The sequence below is a fragment of the Syngnathus scovelli genome, chromosome 4, assembly GCF_024217435.2.
Source record: "Syngnathus scovelli strain Florida chromosome 4, RoL_Ssco_1.2, whole genome shotgun sequence".
Lineage (NCBI taxonomy): Eukaryota > Metazoa > Chordata > Actinopteri > Syngnathiformes > Syngnathidae > Syngnathus > Syngnathus scovelli.
This window is the reverse complement of record NC_090850.1, coordinates 14988297-15012145: the sequence shown is the minus strand read 5'-3', so window position 1 is coordinate 15012145 and position 23849 is coordinate 14988297. Positions and strand designations below refer to the sequence as shown.

Below are 23849 nucleotides of genomic sequence, written 5' to 3'. Positions count from 1 at the left end.
CGACTGGAAAATTATTCTCTATTTGTGACAGGAATGTTAAAGCAGCAGCTTTCTAGGAGGACTTCCAGCAACTTATTATTCATAATCATTTTAGCGGGCCAAAAGTGAATTAATAAATATAGTGGGCCAAAAGTAAATTAATCGATGTAAAAAAAGAAAGAAGAGGAACGGTCAGGAAGAGAATCAGGGGGTTATCAAGCTGCAGACCCCAGACCAAGTTAATCAATAACCAATTATTGCGCAAGAACTATACTTGGGTAATCATGTACTTTTTGCTGGTCCTTGAACATTTTGCCAGTCATGCCATCATCATCATCAAGTGTTTCAACAGACCAGCTCATGGCTTATGTTTGTGTTTTAAAGTTCCCCATTGTGCATTTCAAAAAGACATCTCGAACAGTCGTTTAAATGTGGAATAGCACAATGAGTGTATGCTTAATGGAAAAAAATTCATGGGTTCGACACTTTTTTGCATTTTGTCTCATATTGGCAAACTTGACAACACAGCTGTTGCTGCTTCAAAGGGTCTTTGCTGATGTTTCTTCTGCAGAAACACATGCCACCATTTATAATGACTGAGTGAATGTTTCAATTTCAGCCATTTAAAACCAGAGGTGGGGGGGCAGCATGTTTTTCTGGATGAAAAAAAAGAATTTAACAATGGATGGCAAAACCTGTCATTTGATTTACCTAGACTTCGGAAGCCAAGAGCTTATTAGTGAAAAAAAAAAAAAAAAAGTCTATGAAAGGTGGCGCAAAGAGGCAGAACTTACAATTTGCTTCTCGTTGAGGTTGCCCGAGCTGTAGGTGGTTGCGAGGGTTGAAGAGCAAGCCTCGCTGTACCAGGGGACAAAGCCATTTTGGGTCGAGCTGCTGATGGAGAGGGTGTAGATGCTGTTGGTGTAGCCATCACAGTTACAGCTGTCCTTATCCCTCCCACCGTTGCCGGAGGCCCACACGAAGATCGAGCCCAAACCTCCACGACCCTGAAGGTTGTAAAAGACATTTATAGTGAAACTTGCAGAAATTCCATAAAATCATTGCCTATTTCAAATGAAAAGGTCAAGGAGGCCACTTTGAAAATCAAAAGCGGGTAAATATCAGATGACAGACCAGTCGTTGCAGTAGACCATGCAAGCGCTCAGTGCTTGAAGTGTAGTAAATCATCTTTATAGTATTGAGTGGCACCATTTTTGTGCATCGATCCAACCTGTACATGTGCCACCCGCTGCCAACCGACAGCGCAGCAATCATCAAAGTAGTCCGTGTCAGCAGTCCCAAATCAGTTTTATGGCACATGCCACAAATCCCACAGTTCATAACGAGTCTGCGTGCTACTGCTTAGATGCATGGCTTGCGTATGTGGAATCCGTTGGCTTATCAATCTCTTTTTACATGACACGGTCCAATGCAGTAAAACAAGAGGGTATACCAAGTACAGGCCTGTTTACAAGGCATGTAAGACCAACTGCAAATCTTATGAGAAGAGTAAAATTACAACAACACTGTATATCCGTTTGTTCATATCCATGTTTAACAGCATTTGTTTTTAAAGATCCCTCTCCTTTTTTTTTTTTTTTCTTCAAACTGTTTTTCTAATCATTGACATTCTTATAGCACTTTGGCAGGATAATTTGGGTTGGGAATGAATCGGCAGGATGCCCTTTTTTCCAGACAGTCCACCTTTGTTTGACTTTGAGCAAGCCAAAGTATAGGAACAGAAATTAAATTCATTTAAACTGGATCACATATTTAGTAACTCACAATAACAGCACTGACAAAAACAAAATAATTAATCTAGCTGTTCCAAAACTTTTGCAGGGGAAATAGCCAATCAATATATAAAGCCTACAGAACATTTGGTTCTGAAATGCTGAGGTGTTTCTCCAAATTCTGAGGTTAAACTTTGATCATTGAGTTTAAAATAAACTTTCATGCAACATTTCCTCATCAAATCAAATTTAATTTTCTTCAGCTCAGATTTAATTTTCATTATTCTCCTGACCGGTGGCTTTCAGAGCGCATTTCTCTTCCGTTCATAATTGTCAGGGCCAAATACAGCTTTGTTCCTTCCACTTTTGTGCCCTCATGCTTGAATGGTTCAATTACAGACTGTTGAAAGGAAGCCACACAGACAGAAGCAGTAAATTTCTCTCATACAAATGACAACCTCCGCACTCACTCACTCACTCCCCCACATATACACACCTCAGTAACTCCACGCAGAAAGGCCTCTTTGGCAAGTTTGGCAGGCCCATCCACAGTTTTGCCATCATCCTCTGGGCCCCAGCTGGCACTGTAGATGTCAATGTGTTGCGGATTCAGGCCCAGAGACTGGGCCTCCACCATGTCTGTCACCTCACCATCCAGCATGCGCACGCCTGCATTATTGGCGAAATAGAAAATAGGCTTATTTTGTAACTTTATTATTAACTTTTGTTAAAATGCCAAGTTTTATGTTATAAAAGAATGAGACAATCATTTCAAAATGTTGTCCGCTGCTAATGTGATGTATAAATTAAACAACTCAATAGACTTCGAGAGGCTAAGCAGAAAAAAATGGGACAGTCAATTCATTAAACATAGCATGGATCAAGTGGAGAAAATGAGGCTCTTCAGTGCATGTCACAACAATCTTCTTCCAATGGGTAAGCTGGCAAGACCCAAAAAGTAAGCTGGGCAAGACCCAAAAAATCCAAACTTGGCTACATTTAGCAAAAAATACCCTTGAAATGTCCCAAATGCAGGTGGGAAAATATGTTATGATCCAATGAAACTATGCTGAAAATGTTTGGCTGTAATTGAAGAAAGTATGTTTGGCCCAAACACAACATTGCTCACTGCCTTTGTCAAGGTGGAAGGAATTATGAACAGGTCCAAGTACCAGTTGCTCTTTGGATATAACCTTCATGCTTCTGCAAAACAATGTCTGGGAAAGCCTACGAGAACATCTGAACTTTATTCAGCGGGCCTTTTAAATTGGTAGCAGTGGTGTCCCTACTGCATCTTAAATATGATTAGATGATTCTGAAAACAGTCCCCTGCACTGATTTAGCACATTCTCAGCTGTTTAATTATTATTACGGAGAAAAAATTCAAACGAGTTGCACGGGTTGGAACATTAATGGTGAAAAATATTTATAGATTAATCGTCTCGGTTCCGTTTTTATATTACAAAACCCTGACATTGGAATACGGATGTGCAGACTTTATATCCACTTTATGTAGCATCTAAGGTTGATGGTAAGCTCCTTTTTACTGCAGCCGTGGTTTCATTTTCTTGCGTCTTTAGTTTCAGTGTGCGGCCCAACGACTCCATCGTGCTTCCCATTTTAGGGGAGATGTAACTCACAGGCACACAGTGATACTACTGTGCTGTTTCATATTTGCATAAATCGAGTGCAGTTTCACTGTGTGCCTTTTGGGTGTCTGTGGCGTCAGCTTGCAACGGAATATTTTTGTGCCTCTTGTTATGTTTTTGTTTTGTTTGGTTTTTGCTCTCCCCACCACCGACATTAAAGGCAAATAAATTGCTGTTGTGCTCAAAATGGTTTAGAAAGAACAGGTTCAGGTACATTGGAGCTTACAGAGGATTCTAACAGAAAGATGAAAGGGCTCATTATAAATTGAAACATGAATAAATAAAATGGAAAAGCATTTTGATTGGAACAACAGAAAGAAAATTGGACAGACATAAGAATATATCAAACTAATGATTGTGGAAAAGACATGTAGTGTGTTAAGTGCTTATGTCCGTGTTTACATTCTTCTCTTGCGGCTTACGTTTTGTGCTAGTGACATTCCCTCGAGAGACTATTAGTAGTAACAAATGAAATTCCAAAACACGTTCCAAAACGCATTGCATAATTTCCCCGCCACAAAATTGCTGCTCTGTGCCGGGAAAGTAAGTGCCATCTCTATGACAAACTGCAAAGGCATCAAACAACTTTTGTAGAATTTCTGTGGTAGTCACCAGCTGCGCGAGTTTTTTTTTTTTTTTTAATAATACAAAGGGGAACTTGAAAGTATTCCCAGCCCTACAAAAGGTCAAACAAGCCACAAAACCAGAAGATACCCAAGACACATACTGTAAATTATAGTACAATACACACACTTTGTTGAATAAGGATTTATGTCTGGTTGTCTGTTACAGGTAAATGTACCCTCTTGCTATAAACTGTCAAATTACTCGCCCTTTTTTTTTTTTTTTTTTCTGGGAACATGATTTGTTTATTACTGCACTTTCAAGATTGCTGGACAGTGTATGCATTCATCAGTTTGATGTTCAGTGAATGCGTGGCATTCCCCCTGTTGCCCGTGCCAGGCCAAATTTCATACTTGGACCCCAAACCTAGCAATAATACGGTAGATTCTAAAAAGGTTTATTTTGAAAGATTTTTATAGAGGTAGGAATGCATTCTTTAGTGCCAAGAACAACTTTGAAAGGTAAGGTTGGGATTGCAGAGCATTGAGACTGTATTTCTCTCACTTGACTTAAGATTCTACGAGTTATAATGGCTGGCCAAAGTGAATACGTATCTGTCTGCCTTTTGTTTCAACTAGCTCAACATTGGCTGTTTGAAAAAAGACTTTACAGCTGAAACACTTGCGAAGGCTGCGCCACCTTTGAGACCACACACAGCACACCTTTTATCTTAATGAGAATGTATGAAGATCTTGCCTCAAGGCGCAGAGAATGATCATAAAGCTGGGTGACGTTTTTCAGCGGAAGTGGTATGGCGAGGAGATCGTCAGAGATGAAATGAGAGAACAGGCACCGAAATAAAAGCGACGCCTGCTGTTTAAAGAATACATTTTACATCTGGAGAAGCCACATTAGAGGCTCTTGAAAGTATCCTGTAAAGATGTGCATTAGCATCCAATGGCTAATCTATCATGCGTAAACCATCTTAACCATTTTTATTTTACATTGAAGAGGGGGAAAAACATCCCATATGGAAATCAGTTATAAAGAAAATGGCACTGAAGGCGACAATCTATTTAGAAACAATTCATCTTTCATATTTGTATTAAGTTTTAACAGTGGGAAAGTAATTTCAGCAATCAAAACTGAGATTATATCTTGCCAGGGGTTTCTTTAAAAAAAAAAATAAAAAAAATAAAAATCAGTTTGCCATGCCACCTACCTGTTTCCTCATCATCTAACTCAAACCCCCAAACTAATTGGTTTTGAATATGAATAAATTATTTCAAACTAATGACAGAATAGGACTGTCAGAACAGAAATTGAACTCATGTGAAATCAACATGAACATTTTAATTATTGATAGAAGCGGTTACTAAAGGTTGGGGGGGGAAACGAGAAATCGCTCTAGTCGATTAAATTTCAACGCAACAAATCACCCCACCAGTGCATGCATCAATTATAAAGCCTGTTTTAAAGCAGCCAGGCCTTGTTCTCGTTGTGGTTGTGTTGTAGATACACATCAGAGCAGAGTATTAACACCACTGTGCAAATGTGGTTTTTGTTTACTAGACATCACTCTGTCATATGGCATCAATTATCTCCAAAGCATGTTTGTTGTCAGAGACACGACAGCAGAGTGTCAAGTCAGTTCGCATCAAGAAACCATTATTTTTTCAAGATAAAAACATCTGTTCAATATTTTCACTATTAGATGACCCTGCGAGATTAAAGTTCATACAAACTAGCTGTGGGAACCACAGAATAACTCATGAGAGAATATCAATGTTTATATTTCGACAATGACAATAATAATCAATACATTAAGGACAAAAAAAAATTACCATTGATTAATCGAATAATCGGATAAAATTTAATTTGCATTAAAGGTTATGATAATGTTTTTCTCCTTATTAGTGTTCATCTACCAATTATTTATATTTGGTATTATTTAGTGATTATAAAAACAACAGCTAAGCAATATCACACAAGAAGAATTAATGGTTAATGTTTTCCAAAGTCAAAAACCAATCTGCTTTAATGAAGCACTAGAGAAATCAGAGCATTATTACTTTTGAAAACCTGAAATCAGAAGCTTTGGACAATCTTTGGTTAAAAAATGTCCCTAAACAAATTTTGTTGTTTTTCCTTTCGTTAAAAAAATGTCTCGAAACTAAATTTTTAAAATATGAGGCAATTCATTTTATAATCAATTTATCGATTAATTTGGACAGCTCTAGATGATAAATCACATGAAAAAAAATGCTTGTGTTTATAATGCAAGGTTGTTAGCACTTGCACAGGTTTATCAAAAGCAAGTAATGACCAATTCCATAAAACATACCTCCAATCTTGGCATTGTAAGCCACACCCACTCCACAGATGCCATTGTTGGCTACTGCTGCCACCTCTCCCGCACAGCGTGTTCCATGCCTACAAAAAAAAAAAACGATGAGAAGAACTTTATCACATATCATTCTGCTAAAAAAACATAGCATTTTATTGTACATTTATAGGACCAAGTAATGCACCCAGTTAAGAAATGTGTTGCTTGTGAGAGAATGTATTGTTGAAGAAAAATGGCAGAAGGGGCACAGTGAGACAAAACAAACGTGATGCTCAACCGTTTTGATTTCTTCAAACATACCTAAATTCCTATCTGTCAAAAAAAAAAAAACATTAAGGCACCGAGTAAATGCACAATTTTTTACAACCTGCAAGAATTGGAGGAGGGTGTGCACAAAATCAGTCAAAGGCAGAATAAAAACCTATCTTCTGCATGTGCGATGGAATTTTTGTGAATACCATTTGCCATTTTAACACACCGTCTTTCATTATTCCCACACTTGTACTTGTGCTGTAAAAGATCTAGCTCCAGGCCCTGCAATGTTCCACGGTCCAAAAGAGTGACTGATCAGCACATTCCAGTCAGGTGCACTCGGCGAGATGGATACATACTGGTACACCTAATGCCCTTCAACGTAATCGCAGACCCCCGTTGCGGTTTAACCGACCCCAAACAGGAAAACCAAGTCTGTAAGCCAAAGCAGGCAAGATGGAAGCAAAATTTTATCAGGCCAAATGAGGCATACTTCATGACAAAGCAAACATGCTAACATCATGTGAGTGTCACAGGCAATTACTTTTGTTTGAGTTAGGTGGAGGGAGGACGGCAGCATAGTAAAAGACAAATAAAAAGAAAAAAGACTAAACCCACACACATTATCTTGGCACTTCCCCGCAACATTTTATCTTAGAGCTTCCATTCCGCTGCCGCAGCATACATGCTTGGGATACAGCTGATGAGAAGGAGATAAATGATAAGCATTCAAGCAAACCTTTACAAACTCTGCCTTTGACACATTCATTACAGACACGAACATGGTAGATGGTTTCATGAAATACAAATGCTATCAGAGATAGATTCATTTCTTGGTTTAGGAAATAAACCCCCAGACAAGAATACGATGCATACTGTATCCCAAATGGTGCATTACTACACCGCTCGGTCACAGGAACCAAGAACACGATCACATTATTTTATTTCAGAAAACCCACAAGACCACTTGGTTAATACCGAGCTACCATTAATACACATTTGAAACTAAAACATTTAAGGTCCTATTGGGCCATTAAATCAATAGCAATTGTTTACACTGTTTCAGATTGGCAAAATCTTCATGATGCAAAACAACACGTTTGTGATCATTTGTTAAATCGATACAGGAGTTACAAGTTGTGCACTTGTGGCAAACTGCAAATCATTGTGTCTTTTACATTCTGTAATAAACCATGAAACACCTGCCAAAGTGGCATTAATATCAAGATTATGATTAACAGACTCGCTTCACCAAAGTCATGTTTTGATTACAGCGAGTACCCAGTGGCAAGGTCAAACAAGTGAGACAAACCTGCATCACATCAAAGTCAGATGTGAGCCCAAGGCCCACATATGAGATCAGTATTCATCTCCACAGCTGACAACAACATTGTCACCGTGCAAAACCATAACTGATATTAAGTTACACGGCTATGCCTTGGAAAGGCTATTGTCGTAGAAAAGTATTCCAAACTGGGTCTGCAGATAAACTACAAGGAAAAGGGGAAAAAAAGCAGGCAAAGTTACACATTGGTTGAACAATACAGTTGAGCTGCTGCTGGTTCAATGAATTTGAACATTTAGCAGAAGTTGGTTAACAAATGGCACCTTTTCAATTTAAACCCGAGATGTCTTGTCACACCCATTCTAAATCCAACACATGCTAATCCTGGAGGCTATTAAGGCTACGGTTTAACCAATTGGTCTTAATGGTTATAGAGCTGTGAGAACACAGAGTATAGAGTCAGTATATGGTCAAGTAAAAATAAGTACAACATGCACTGCAATCCTGAATTTGTAAAAGCACAACATTATTGCCGAGGTTCATCAAGAGAAACTCTGCAGGGCAATAAAAACCAAACAAATATAGTTCTTTTAAATTATGCTGGCATCTCCTGCAGTCAACCCAGTAGAAATGAGCCAAGTACCAGGAGTTGAGGAATAAATAAATAGACTGAGAAAATGCACATTTGTAAACCATCCTGATGGGACTCGAAGGAAACTTTGGAAAAACATCTCGACAGCATGCTCTCTTAGATAAACAAGAGGTTGAATGGTCACATTGCTAGCGAGCCATCCTCATTGCGGCCCGTATGTTGGGAAAGAAAGACAGCTTTATGGAGGTGAACACAGTTGGGCTTTCTGCAGGGGAACAGACACTTTCAGTCTGATGCAAGCTCACAGAGCTTTCCTGCCCACTGGTTGTTTGCACATGCATCTGCAGCGACCCACCGAAAGGGCGAGACACACAAATGCAACACAAACACGGTGCGCCTCTCATTCCATCTTGCCACGGGGAAGGCATAGGGAGCTGGGTGGCAAGAGATAAGGGCTGAGATGAGCCAGGGTTAGCGAGAGGTGCGGCAAGAGAGGAACATCAATAGTAAGTGTCTTAGCTGGGCTCAGGGCCACCATGAGCCGCGAGAGGTGCTTAAGTCTGCCTTGGCACGACTGTCAAAGTATGCAGCTCCTTCAACGCGTGGCTCATCCATATATTTCCCCACTTGCACTATTTTGGATTTCTGCGATGTTTGGTGGGTAATCGTTTCCGGGACCCATAAAGCAATTTATTAAACAAAATTGAATTCTACTGACAGAAAGACATGCATAAATGCTTTAATAGGCAAATGTGTGTCTCTTTCACTATTTGCACTTATATTTACTGAAAAGCAGTCAAGACCAAGGGCGAGTCACGAGTCGCACAGATGACAGACTGTAAGCGGGTTCTTTCAGAGCCAAACGAAGGGCTTGCTTTCATTAATTCTGATGACTTAATTCAATTTATTCTCTGTAATACGTCGCTGTGGTGGTAAACAACCTTTAATGCCACCTGCAGAGGCCACTTCAATAAATCTGTTTACTTCACACGCAAGGGCAGATTTGCTCTTAGTATATCAGCTCTTCGGTATTAACGGCCTGGTGGCACAGAAAGAAATAAAAGGTCACTGCAATTATGGAAATGAGGCCCGGGCTCATTACAAGGGGTAACTGTACATTTTCGGAGAGTATGAGGCATGAAAAGTCAAAGTATCTTAGCAACTTCAATTAGACATCCTTTGGGAAATGGCTCTAGCCGTGTCAAAGGATGAAACACTATCAGTCAGGCCTGTTTAGCTTGGTCGAAGAACACAAAGAAAAATGCATTTTCCTACAATCACACATGAAAAATGTTGCATGTACCTGTTATCGTTAAGCTGTGTGTATCGTGGCTGAGGGTCTGGGTCGCCGTCATTCACATCATAGCTGGCATCTGGGTCCTATGATATAACATGACAATTGAGAAAATTATTCAAGCGTATTTATATAAAAGATGAAAATAAAGTGGATTCCCCTTTATTTAAAACCTTACATAGTTTTGACTGAGGTCTGGATGATTCTTTTCGATTCCATCATCCAGGATGGACACCACCACTCCTTTACCTGTGTAGCCCAACTGCCAAGCAGCTTTGGCATTCAAGTCACGGTGGTTGGTGTTGTACTGCGAATGAAAACATATTCCCTGTATTTTGATTCATTGTGACACAATGAAGAAAGAAACTGCAAAATGGCTTTCAAATGTTCATTCAAACAAACATATATCATCTTAGGTAGGTTTTGGTGTAAAGGAAATAACAGGAAAGCAATAAGGCACGCCGCAAAAGACATTATTCAGTCATAAAGTATCAGTGCTACAAGTTTGCTTTGTCATTAATGCCGAGCAAAACACTGGAGACTTGGCCGATGGCTCACAAATCATTTTGTATGCCGTTTGATTTGCGCTTGACATTCAATCTGACCTTTTCAAAGCTGAGGCTTTCATCTGCTTCAAAGCTAGTTTGCAATATTTACAAAAAGTCTGATCCAGTGGGCTCTCCTTGCAGATGGCGTTAGAAGTGCATCCTACCAGACAACGATGTTTGTTCTTAAAAGAAAATCAAGTATTTCAACATAAGCTGTGACAATGCTGATAAAAATGTGCGCGAGACAGATGGAAAATCAACAGATGAACCAATGCCATGGTCATTGACAATGTGTTTGGAAAAATGACAACGATATAACAAGTTTGCCTCTAATTGCATCAGTTCATCAACTGCATCATTATCACAGACATAAAACTAGTGATTTTAGTCTTCAAAATATTTTGTCATTTTGCTCTTCTCATCTCTCTTTCCAGTTAAGAAAACAAAAAATGGCTGTCTCCCCACGCATGAATAAAAGAGATGGAAGAGACAGCAGCCGAAGCGGCACCGAGCTCTTTTGTAGCCACGTTTGCAAAGTGCATGTATACATTTTGATCAAAGCAAAACCGGTTCCAGCGGTGAAGGGGATTTGAGAAAAGCGAAGGTGTTGCTCCAGTTTCTATTGACAGTAGACTTTGGAGAAGCTTTTCAACCTTGTGCTGTCATGTTTTGAAAAAACGAATTAAAAATGTTTTCCCAAACAAATTGGGTCTACGTTTGATTCATAATTCATCAATTCTTTGTATCATTATTGAAGTTTTAAAGATACCATTTCTGCATAACAATGTGTGCCTTTTGTATAAAAACAAGCTCCTTGACAACGACTAATCGAATTGAATCACCCTCGCAGGAGTAGTTAGCGAAACATTTTGCAGCCTGAAATTCAGTGAAACATAAAAATAAATGAAAAAAAAATATCTATATATATTTTCCCTTGCTCTCCTGAGGTTAAAGATCAGGGGATGTTAATATTTGTCACCTCTTTCAGATGTTTCTGCAATTAATTAAGGGCAATATAAAAAAAAAAAATGGCTAGACTATTTATTTTGATAGCTCAACCAGTGTGCAGTGACAAATTCAAGTACACAAAAACACACACACGTGCAGAGCTCTGGACAATATCAACTTACCAGATACCACTGCTCCACAAATTTTGGATCGGCCGGTTCTTCGTAGATATCCCTTTTTTTCCTACGTTTGGCTACCTGTTGCTCTGCCCAGGTCACCTAAACACAGAAATGAGCATGGGAAAAAAGTCGGTCGACATTAGCATCAAGAAAACCGAGTCAGAAATAATGGCAACCATTTGTCTTAATTGTGCTGAGGTTTATGTTGCTATCGCAGTTTGAGTGAGGGAGATTCAAGGATGCGGTTGGGAAAGCACGGTTCAGCAGTGGCAACCTGCAGATAAACTTATTGAATGTCCGAGATTCACTTCCAGAGAGAGACAAGCTGATGTATTGCCGGTGTCTTGTGTTAAAGCTACAGAGACTGCCACTCTGTCAACTGCTGATTGATGTGTATGTGCATTCCAACATGGATGCTGATCTCGAGTAGCAGCAGGAACAGCACTCGGAGAGATTTCTACTTCAATTTCCAAGAGACAGTGACACAATCATACATTCGTTTTTTTTCATTACTTTCTGTGACATCTGATCAGTCAAACCTCATGGAGGGAAACCTATCAATGATTAAAGTGTGCATCTATGTAAAAAAAGGATAATTTAATATGTATCTCCATAAGATTAAAGAATGGTTAACTAAAGTGGACCATGAGGATAATTTAATTAAGAGCCTTTTCGTTCTAGCATGCGTGCAAGTCCATAAAGCAACATCTGTAATGCTTGAATAAGTATGGTGTTTAATAACTTGACTGACTAAACTCTGGTAGAGTCGTCCTAGAAAGGTGGAGGCTATTGCAGCTGTTAAGTGGAAACCAATTCTGTTTTCAATTTTCTTGTCGGCATAATGACGATATGTCCTAATTATTTTGTATATAGTGTAACGTAGCACTGCATTAAAACATCGACTGGCCCGACACAGAAATTGGACGAGGGCAAGATAATGGAATCAAATTCACACTGCGCTGTGATGTCATTATAACATAATATAGTGAGATTTAAAATGGGGCAAAGGTGGACTAAAGGATGGTTAAGTGAGCAATTTCTCTCCGCTGGTCTTTATTGGATTTCTGTTTAAGGAAAATAGCAGTATCGACTTAAAAGCTTCTTTTGCAGGCTGAGTGACAGTTATGTGCAGCCAGCATATTTGACTCTCTTCAAAAGCCCATGTGTTTTTCACAAATCCTACCCACAGTACTGCAAAGAATTTCTCTTCATTGAAAATGATCTATAAGAGTACGACAAAGAATTTCTCTTCATTGAAAATTATCTATAGGCTTGTTTTTACACAGCAGTACAGATTAGTTCACGCATGCGGCATGAAGCGATAAATCAAATCATTTTCTTGCAAAAAAGAAATAGGTTAGAAGGAAACTGTCTGTTTTAGAGAATGTTCTAAAGTTTGGTAGTATTTTGAACCAAAAAAAATAAAAATTATTCTGTTTTAAAAAAATATTCAGTAGACGCTAGTGCTAAAAACAGTCATATTATCTGACCTTTACCTTTCACTTTTATAGCAGCTTTTTATTAGTGCGGTGATTCCCAACCTTTATTGTGCCAAGGCACATTTTAACTTTGAAAAATGTCAGGGCACAGCGCACGCCTACACCGCCAGGCAAAAATGTCACAAAAAGTGGATACGCATTCCCATCATATATTTCTGCTATCTTACAGAGGAGAGTAAATTTGTTCTGTCTGTCTCTCTAAAATTGTTGGCCAAGATAGATGAACAAAGATACAAATCTATTATTTTAGGGCCAATTAATTTAAATTTGATAGTTTCCCATGCCACACCTCAGGAGTTCTCACGGCACACTGGTGATTATTCCTAGTCTTAGTAACTCATTCACTGCACTGGACATTTACATTCGTAAACTAGAATCCAACCGTTTACCGCCACTGCCAAGTACCATTTTTAGCGGGTAGGTGTGGAAGAGGGCCTAACCCAGCTTGTCTGTGAAGTTCACATTCGTAAATCACTTTGAGGACTAAAAGATTCCTGTTGATGGTGGCGCTGTATCGCTTTGGGTTTAAGATTAGCATAGCTTTTGAATAAAAGTTAAAGATTAGAGTGGAATCTCAGCTTGTCACGATTATGAGTGACGTGTTGGAAGTGGGCCACGTTTAGGTACCTCCACTCAGAGTATATACTGTAAATTTATTGAATAAACTGAGTCTAAGTTGCTGTAGTTAGGAGAAAGTGTGTCGCAATCATTAAAATAGGTTGCCGCAGTAAACACAGTAAATGATGAACTCCATGTACAAAAAAAAAAAAGCCACTGATAGTCATATCATCTGTAAATATTCTACCATCAAAAAGCCCTTGTCTTGTTTTTGTTCTTTGCAATTTGAGGTGTCACAGAAGCAAAAACTATTATCCTCAAAGTCACCGACTGAATATGAAAAGGACAAATTTTATTTTCTAGTGAAAGATTAAAAGGGCCTCTTTGTTCGGTCCGGTAAGTAAACTGTCACGGAACACAATTTTCCGTGGGTCTTGAAAGATCGGTTAACATGATTAAAAACAGACGGCAATGTGGGGGAACATTGCTTTGAAAACAGCTGGAAGTGAAGAAATTTTGCCTCAAAGGTTGTGCAATAAAATATTAAGGGTGTCGTCATTTTTTTGTCAAGGGCATTTTCAAGCGTTTTTTGTTAATCTGGCTGATTTGCCATTGTTTTAAGTATTAGCTTTGTCTGTTCTCAGTGACCATTGGAGCAATTCTGTCCATATGTGCCTCATTAATCACAGGGCGCAAAGCATTGCCAGCAAAAAACTAAAATAATGAATACACAGTTGACTTACTCCACTGCATCAGTAAGACTAAAAAAAAAATCATAATAATTCACAACAAAACATTAAGATTCCTTCTCATCCAATAACCTTCATACACGACTAGCATGAAAGTAGCAAACACGGCCAGGCTTTAAGTCCTCATTAGGGCCTATTAAAAGGGTTCTCTGTTAGGCAGCATATGAGATCTGACCATGGTCCAGATTTTGTTGTTCGTAAATAAACACACGGTGGAAACATCATTTATTCAAATTCCATCTTGGTTAGTTAGCAAGTGGGCTGGTGGGCTGTGAACTGGAAAAAGTACAGCTGTGGAATTTGTTATATGTTAAAAGGAAAAAGATCGTTGAGGCATCGTTGTGACCTCGAGTGAACTTCACAAGGAGGATATATTAAAGGATTTTGCTTCACATTCTCTGAGGTGCTGTGGGGAACAGAGGAATTCAACAACAGGAAATGGAGGCCCAGTGGTAAAGGAAATCCCAAATAGAGAGGGAGGTGGCTTTAGCTCTAACAAGAGGGGCACACCATTGCTCTTTTCCCCGGACTGCACCTGACAGTCAAGTTATAATGGACGTTAAAAGTCAATGGCTGAAAATTATACCATAGAGGCTCTTTGGCCTGTTGTGAAAAAGTTGTATTCATGAAAAAAATACTGGCCATTCTCATGATTTTTTTTTTTTTTTTTTACAACTGACTGAAAAATTGTATTCATGAACTTGAAGGGACCATCTTTTGTGGCATTCTAAATAAGCTTTAACTTCTGTCTGTCTCCTTGGATATGCTTGCATTTGGAAAATAAACTGAAAATAAGGAGTTGAATAAAATATAAAAGTAAGCAATTTTTAAGATATTTGTTTTACCGTAATTTCCGGACTATAAGCCGCACCGGACTATAAGCCGCACCAGCTAAAATTCAGGGATACTTTAGTTTTTTTCTTACATAAGCCGCACCGGACTATAAGCCGCACGTGCACATGAGTTTTTTACAAAGAAAGACAGTACACAGAAAGCCGTAAAAATCCATAAATACACCGCGCTACCATTTAAGCCTCAGGGTTCAAAGTAACCTTCTGAATAAAATGCATTAAAAGTTCACATTCATTACAACTTGTTTTTGGTGAGCAAAATGTCAGAAGAATTGAATTTAAATGCTGATTGATTGGGTTTTAATACAATGCAGATGGTCCAAACAGCGCCACTGCTTTGTGTAATCTCTGAGTCACATGGCAGAGTATGAAAAAGGGTTTAGAGCCCTTTGACGCAGGTCACCTAGCGTGCATTCCTACTAAAGCTCATAATAGTCACAAGCAACACAGCCAGAATAAGCAGCAGCCATAGTAGTGTTTCAAAATAGTATTTTTGTTGTTGTTTTGTTCTTCAAGATACCGCACAACAGTGGTCCACAGCCTTTTTGCGAGTGTATAAAAGTGATCAAGTCATCACGAAAAAAATCGTATATAAGCCGCACCTGACTATAAGCCGCAGGGTTCAAAATTTTGGAAAAAAGTCGCGGCTTATAGTCCGGAAATTACGGTAATTAAAATCTCTTCGCAAATCATTCATTGCCAACACTGGGAAAGAGCAGAAAACTATTTTAAATTTATGTTTTGATCATTGCCCTACATTAAATGTCTTTACCACTTTCTTTGCAGGATCCAGTTAAAACTTACCCATCCACCAAATGGAAAAAAAGGCATTGTGACTCAGTGGAAAATCAAAAACCTTACTCATCATTTCATGCATCACCTAGATTAAAACTTGATCCGCCCTAGGCAAAAAAGTGTGATTGATTAATAAATACTCACATGTAACTATGACTGTCCCAGACAGCAAACAAAAATATGCACAAATGTTCTTGTGAATATTTTGATTTTGTTCCATTAAGTTACTTAGGTAATGCAATTTACGGAAGAAAAAAAAAAACGTTTCGGCTTTTTCCCAGTGTTTATCGTTAAGTAGTAACTGTCTTCAAAATCCCTCATATCCCCATTGCTATGAATATTAATTTCACACAGATTTTCACTTTGTCCTTCCCAGTGGAGAAGGTTTTGGGTTCATTGTCAAGCTAACCTCAAACTGACTTGCCATACTACTGGAAAATATAGAAATGTGAAATTTCCATTAAGATCAGTCAAGAAGACTGAAGTGAACTGAATTTTAGAGGTCTACAGAGGAATGTTTATGACTAGCGGGCCTCCTCCGGGAAGAGTCTGTTCAGCTTCCATCAGTCCTCCTATGACAACATCCCAAATAGATGCTGAGGCATTTCTGACATTTAAAATAACCAACAGCATAGACCCAGGAATGTGCTTTTGGCTGTTTTACCTCTACCACTTACCTGCATTTGGAAAGGCTACGAATTAACCCTCGGGTTATCTTTTAAGACGAGAGATGTGTTTGATACGTAATAAATAACAACAATAATAACTTATTTACACTGCTTTCATAAAGACATAACTGTATGTCAATGTGTTTCTTCTCCCAAAAGCAATTTAAAGGAAAACAAATTAGACTCTGGACATTTAAATCTCTTACCTTGGGATCTTTAAGTAGACGGACGTGTGTGCTCCTATGATCAGACAGTGCTCGCTTCGCCACGGTACGATGCTTGAAGTGATAATAGTCACCAAAAACCTGAAATACAATAAAGTAGTTAAGTTCAGGCTAAGAGCGAACCAAAATATGCAGTCATACAAAAAGAATACATTAAGTCATGAAAATCCATCCATTTTCTATACTGATTTGCCGACTGGGGATAATAATTGCTAAATTATTTAACTGGATAAATGGAACGGATTACTTGTCTGCTACCAACAGAGGCGCTGCTGATTCAGAGGAAGGAATTAACATTCATAGACATCTTTCCATATTTTTCACCACTTTTGGAATGTTGCTCAAGACCATTTATTTATTCATGAGCTACTTTAATCAAAAACAATTACAATACATATAATGGACCGTTGTATAGCAAAAGGTTTTTCCTTGATTCTGTGAGTCCGCAGCCATACACAAACAAAGACATGTTTTGTTGACACGTTCATGTCCCTGACGAGCAAGCAGTTAGTACTTCACGTACTTTACCAGAGTGATTATAAGACCAGTCTGTGCCAGCCAGAGCTGTTGCCGTCTCTCAGTCAACAAAACGCCTATAAAAACGTAGTACTGAGTGAATTTGAGGCTTTTGTTTCTTCAAACTGAAAATGTACCCTGCTGATTTCACATGTACATTTTGTCAATTTCAAATTGGCCACTTTATTTAGTCTATCAATATGTTTTATGAACATCAAACTGGCCTGTTCATTGAGTCCCTTTCCACAAGCTCTTCAATTAGTTATCCAGATGAAACTGGAGGGATTTCACTAGGAAAACTTGGACTGCAAAATGGTGGTGGCTGCTGCACATACTAAAACTGCATATCTAGATACAGCCAGCTAAATACGACAATAACACAGAGAGGGAACACGACAGATTACGTATTGCGTTGTAAGCCTTGAAAATATCGCATATGACGATGATGACAACACAATGCATATTGCCTATTCGTGTTGTATTTATTTCATCCAAAATATGCTAAACTAATCCCTGAATCGTGTTTAAATCAAAGTAAATAGACCGAATGCAGCCTAGGTCCCCTACACAAAGCCAACAGACGGGGATAGATGCAACGTCCAAGAGGGATGGTACACTTTAAAGAGTAATATTCAGCTCTGTGTGCACACGTCAACGATACGGTTTATCTGCGAGATTGAATGGATATGTGAACCCGTTAAAGAAATCTCAAAGGAAGGAAGGCAGAGGTATGAAAATGGAAAAGTGCTCAGTTTGAAGAGGCATTATTAGCTGAGCCAAGAAAAGAGGAGCAGAGTGTCTTTTGTGTTGGTTGAGATACGATCTTGGGTGGTAGGACTGATCAAAGATATGCACGGAAGGTGGGTGGGGTCCATCAAGTGCTACTAAGAAACAATGAAGTGATCAATTCATCCATTCATCTCATGACTTCAAAGATAAACAAAAAGATCTGAACCTGGAGTGTTCCAAATATCTGGCCGTGCTAAATATCTTGCTGTGAAGTACTTTTTTTGTAAACAACACAATTCCTATCTGGTAGTATTTTGGATGTGTCTAAAATGTAGCTTGAGAGCTGTTTTCTCAGCACCGATATGTTTCGTTTCTAGGATAACACAAAAACATACATTTATGCGACTATTCATGCGTGTGTTCCAGAGTTCACCTCTCATTAAGAACAACTCAACCATTACCAAGTTATTCACACATGCACACTTGCCACATTACTCTCAAGAATGTCCATTCCAGCACTATAGGCCAACCATCATCTGGTAATCAGTACAGACGCTTAAGGGGTAATGATTTCGGCCATTTAATTCAGACCACATTGTTGCTGTGCTTTTAACTACTTTCCGCTTGGCAAGAAAGGCCATTCACGACAGCTGGAAAACGCAGATTCGGAATTTCAAAGTGACCATTACTGATGCAGTAAGGTGGTCACAGATAAGAGCCGAAAAGGCTTATCAGGGGTCTCTCCGGGTAGCATAGAATTTATTTTGTAAATATATTTTGTGCACTCTCTGCATTATGCACCTCATGAGAAACCATGCATGCAAAGGTCTTGCGTCTTAGCTGCCGTCAATGTTTACATAATTATGTTTTACAAAAAGATAAAGAGGAGAAGGGGGGATTTAGGCGGTGCATTATGGTGATATGAAAATGGAGTCACGGGCTGCACTTGTGGATTTTAGTTAATTCCATTGACGGGAGACCATTAGTGCAGTTAAACCAGAGCAACGACCCGTGACGCATTTTACTACTTTGCATTGGACACATTATGTGTTTATTCAAGCATACAGAATGTAGTGCATTACCATATTTTGTTTGTGCCTCAGTGACTTGGGATTAATTGAGAAAATGAGACTTTGAAATTGCCCTCCAAGAATAGTTGTGTATACAATGAAGCTGGACAAAAACAAGCAAAGGGCAAGTAGCAGATTTTTTGGACAATAAAATCCTTCTATTTGCTCCAAAATCGACAGTGCGCTTTATAAATCAGGTGGACTTTATGTATGGATGTCAAATTGAGGTTGCTGCTTTGTTTGTCTTCACGTTATTTTTGGAACAGGCGACTTTTTTTCTCATATTAAGAAAAAAAATGTTTTTCTTAGAATGAGACATAGATTTGTGGTGCATCTTGGACATGATAGAAGCATATACCACCAAAACTAAATCTGGGAGGGACTTTCCAAAATATCTCCAATTGCAAAAGAAAGTCACATGGAGCTTTTTGAAAGAGTCGCAAGACGGGTCTGATGACTTCCAAAATACAGAAACAAAGTCAAACACTGCCTCACTCTCTTAAAGTACAAGACAAGTACATTGCAATGTAAATTTATAATTCAGAAGTTTACTACTAACCTTGTGAAATATTAGTTTATTGGTAAACTGATTCATCCATAGTCCACAGCTAGATGCCGATAGACGTGACTAACGACATGTACCGCAGCATTTTATAAGTCACAATGTGAATGAAAGGAATGCAACAAAAATCCCAGATTTATTTGTGCAAACATTAAATCTCATGAACATGAGTTTCAACGTGCTATATAGTATAGTTTTGTGTGCATCATCAAATTCGATCATTGTCCACTACGGCAGACCTTAACTTTACGGAGCAGATGAGGGCGAGAGAGTTTACAGAGTTATGGCAGAACTGCTGCAGTACTGTGACCTCACAGGTCGATGAGAACCCTCCTTCGCATTTATTAGGGACAAGTAGGAAAATGCAGGCAGGAAAAAGACTACATGCACATGTCGACTGAACGAAAGGATAACCGCAACAACTCAAATATGTAAGACTTAACCCTAAAGGTCTATTTCTCTCAAATATTGGTCACAAATTTGCCTAAAATCTCCCAAAAGTTGATGTAAACATATCACGTGGCAGAAAAGACAGACTGCATGATTATAGGCTGCCCGCAATAAGGGGCCACCCTAAATTGTGCAGTTGTACTGAATTGTATTATGCCCATACTACCCAATCAGCATCTTGTTGTTGTTAAATGGATTGAAGTGCTCACTGGCAGATTTCATCAGATTTGTGAGCAATTATTGAGAGAAAAGAGCTTTTGGAGAAAAATCCTTAGATCTTTGAGCGTAGCTGAGGAAAAATGGGAGTAAGACTAATGCGTTGAGTTTATATTTTCATTCATGAACCCTTCTAACTAAAATGTAGGGCTGTAAACATTTGAAATTCTAAGGTTTTGTTGTTTGCACAGGGTACATTCTATCACTCTCATGCGCTTCATTATTCGCTCTTACATAACGGCAACGAGGCCAATGACTTGTTCAAACCATTCATGTCTCACGAGTGTTACTAACATGGCTGTTAAGTGTGTTCCTTCCCCTTCACGTAAGCATGAAAGGAAGACCTTGAGAGCTCTGTGAATGTTTTCAGTGTCCAATTGTATTTTCATTCAAATGCTAAATGCATTTCATTTTAGTCAGGCAATTCAGGCACATAAATTGACCCAGAGGTTAGGCTCGGTCCTATTTTTAGGCTCTTCTTTGGCCTTCTCTTTCTCAATATTAAAGAATTAAGAGGAGCAATATTGTACAGAAAACAAGTTTAGGTTGTTACACAGCATTTTGCTTGATTTTAAACAAAAACACATCATTAATGGTCCCAGCTGTAATTGTCTGCCAAACTGAGACGGAAACAATGTTTTATGCTCACTTGGCTTGAGATCAAAGTTTGCCCCATTAGAGTCATTTTAACAGTTGAGGGATTATCTAATTCAAACGTGTTGTAGACTTTCATGCAGATGCCTTAATGAGCTCATCCTCATTAGTGGAGGAATTCAACTGCATTCATTGCTATTTAGCCTGGCAGAGAAAGTGCGTGCGCTCATGACCGTGTGATTTCTCCGGTGGGGAGGGAAGACGCCACCAAGAAGGAGGGCAAGCTAAACTGAGATGGAGGAAATTGAAGAGGGTCAAGGCAGTAAACTGGGGTCCTCCCAAGCGAGACAGCCCTGTCACATGGGCACAAAGTGTATCGTGACGTTTGACATGATAAGGATTAATGGAAGATTTCTATCTTCAATAGCCCAGTAAAATACTTCAAAACCGGGACAGCGGCATCATTTTTGATTGTAGCGTATTAGATGGATTTGATTTTGATAACCACGTACAACTGTGTGAGTCATCGTTAAGTCTTCTGATGGTTATCTGCTCTCAGGAAATGATTAATAAACATTTATATACACATTAATAAAGTTCTGCTTATAACACAACGCTGTAAATTATTCATGTATATTTTAACAATCCATCTTAGAACACAATACTGGTGCAAACAATTGTATGCGTATGCTTTTTGTATTAGGTTCAGGAACTAATTCCCTGCAATAAATTGAGTTCACTGTACTGCATTTTCTGAGGGTGGCCTTAAAATTCCCCAATGAAAAGAAAAGCAGAGGATATTTCAAATAAATTCAACATTTCAGTGAAGGTAAATTGCTTCTCAGACCCCAGGGTGGGCTCCTGCTGAAGTGCAAGCAAGCTAGCTGGCTAGCTGTGCTGGACAGTTATTAGTTATATTCATGATTAGATTCAAAACTTCAAACAAACACACTGCCCACCCCCCGTTGACTGATTTTAAAAGGCTTGAAATTCAAGAATGGTTCTCGGGCACACGCATAATACTGCACAAAAGGTGACAAAACAGCTAATAAGATGGTGCCTAATTTTATCTCTCCTTAGAGCAATGATGGAGCGCTGCGAATGGACAGGAATAGCAAACAGGTTCCTCTGACCCTGACGGAGGACCACTGGGGCTATTTGAGGAATCTTCATTTCCCCGAGTTTCTGTCTTTAACATTTCAATCATCTCTTGGCTCCACTGAGAAATGTGCTCTTTCTTTTGATTCTGAATCCACAGCAGGGAGGCCAACGCCCGAGCACCTGAGTTTAATGGACTGTTATAAAGCTCTCCTGGAGGTTCACAGTAGCAACGTTAGAGTGTGACTTTGAGAAAAATGGCACATGGGCCATAATCCCTCCTTGCATTAAGATGATAAACAAGACTTATTGATGATGAAAAGTACATTTTAGGGAAATATAGCTCCCTTCCAGCTGCTTCTTTAGTGTTTTGACAGGTTTATTTGCACAAAGAACAAAGTTTGCACATATTAATATTTTAGACTAGAGCTTAACTATCTTACTTGAGGAAAAATACGATCCAAAGTAAAGCCTATTTTTAGATCGTTATATAATATTTTATTTGGTCGGCGAAAATCCCTGCCCTGCAATCTTTCCAGATTTAATTGCATACTTTATAATAATAAAACTATAGAATATGTGCCACATGGGACAGCTCTCTAACGTACCTTACCATTTGGAAAGAGCTACGAGGTATCAAAGACATTAGTAAAAGCTATCCAGAGGCAAGAAGACATCGTTATTTACAGAGTGTTACAATCAATGGTAAGTACCTGAGAGTTGACCATAGGGCTTTGTTATATTACACCTTTAAAATGGTATGGTAAGAAATCTCATCTTGGAATTTTCTGTGTGGACTTTAGCATACACTCCACATCGCTAAAACATGTATGCTAGGTAAATTGAAGATTATGTGGGTAGAAGTCTGAGTATGATTTTTTTTTTCTCTCCTTGTGCTGTTTGATTGAGTGGCCATAGGTTCAAGATGTTCCTTGCTTCTGTTTGAAATGGACTCAATAAGGCATCCAATTCCATTGGCGGCACTCCACTATCAGCAACCTCATTACTCACAATATAGAAGATGGGATTTGTTCGATAAAAGGTATCCGGGGATTCAATATTGCAGCCCCCACTAATGAGTAGTGTAGCACAACTTCATCTATGTTACAATTGAGGAATCGTGTTACATAGGGGGGGAAAAAAGAAACATTTTCAGACATCATAAAATGCTCCAACTATATAATAAATTCCTTCTAAAGTGCTGCTTCACAGAGACTTTTAAACATTCACTTCATTGTTTTCATTGTAAAAGGCTTATCAGATCACGGCCCTGTTCAAATTGCACCTCAAACGACTGCCCCGCCTCCCGAAGGAGACTGATGTATGCGCTTACATGCAAGGGAGAGGATGGGTCATTACAAGCCTTGTTCAACACTTCACACACTCCATATCAAGTAGTACAAGGCCAGAAGATTAGCATTTTCTAAACTGAAGTTGATCTTTGCTGCATTTCTTTCGAATGTCAGTCTAGCGTAGCGTCAATGAGGGCCAAAATCGTCAGTAACAGCAGTAACAAAAAGTCATTAGCATTAAAAAGCCTCCTAACAACAGTCTTATCTCACAGCCACATGAGTCAGTTCAGTTGAACCCAATGAGTTTGCTTCCTTCCTCGAAATGACTTTGTTACCAGATTTATGCTTATAGGCACTGTTCACATTTAGATCTTCTGAAGCTTGAATGGAAACACCCACGATAAATCATTAGGAAATAAACAGTCTGATCGGCTGGATCGTAATGTCATAATTTGCCAAACGATCAGATCATTTATTGTTTTGATTTGTTTTGTTTTTTTCACTAGCTGATCAAACACAAAGCCTACTTTGCATATTTCAGAAGAGATCAATTTGACAGCCTTGCCTAATATAGTATTTCTTACATCTTATTGTGCACTATGACTGGC

General features: G+C 38.8%; 1 protein-coding gene across 2 annotated transcripts in view; it reads right to left on the bottom strand.

The window, feature by feature from the left end:
• Positions 1–23849, bottom strand: part of furina (furin (paired basic amino acid cleaving enzyme) a) — a 42693-nt gene that overhangs the window by 8796 nt on the left and 10048 nt on the right. For both annotated transcript variants that reach the window (XM_049718803.2, XM_049718802.1), the window contains exons 3-9: positions 16697–16795; positions 11374–11469; positions 9874–10002; positions 9705–9781; positions 6270–6358; positions 2209–2381; positions 774–986 (exon numbers count right to left, since the gene is read on the bottom strand). In XM_049718803.2, coding sequence (XP_049574760.1) covers positions 774–986; positions 2209–2381; positions 6270–6358; positions 9705–9781; positions 9874–10002; positions 11374–11469; positions 16697–16795 — 876 coding nt within the window. The remainder of the gene's footprint in view (positions 1–773; positions 987–2208; positions 2382–6269; positions 6359–9704; positions 9782–9873; positions 10003–11373; positions 11470–16696; positions 16796–23849) is intronic.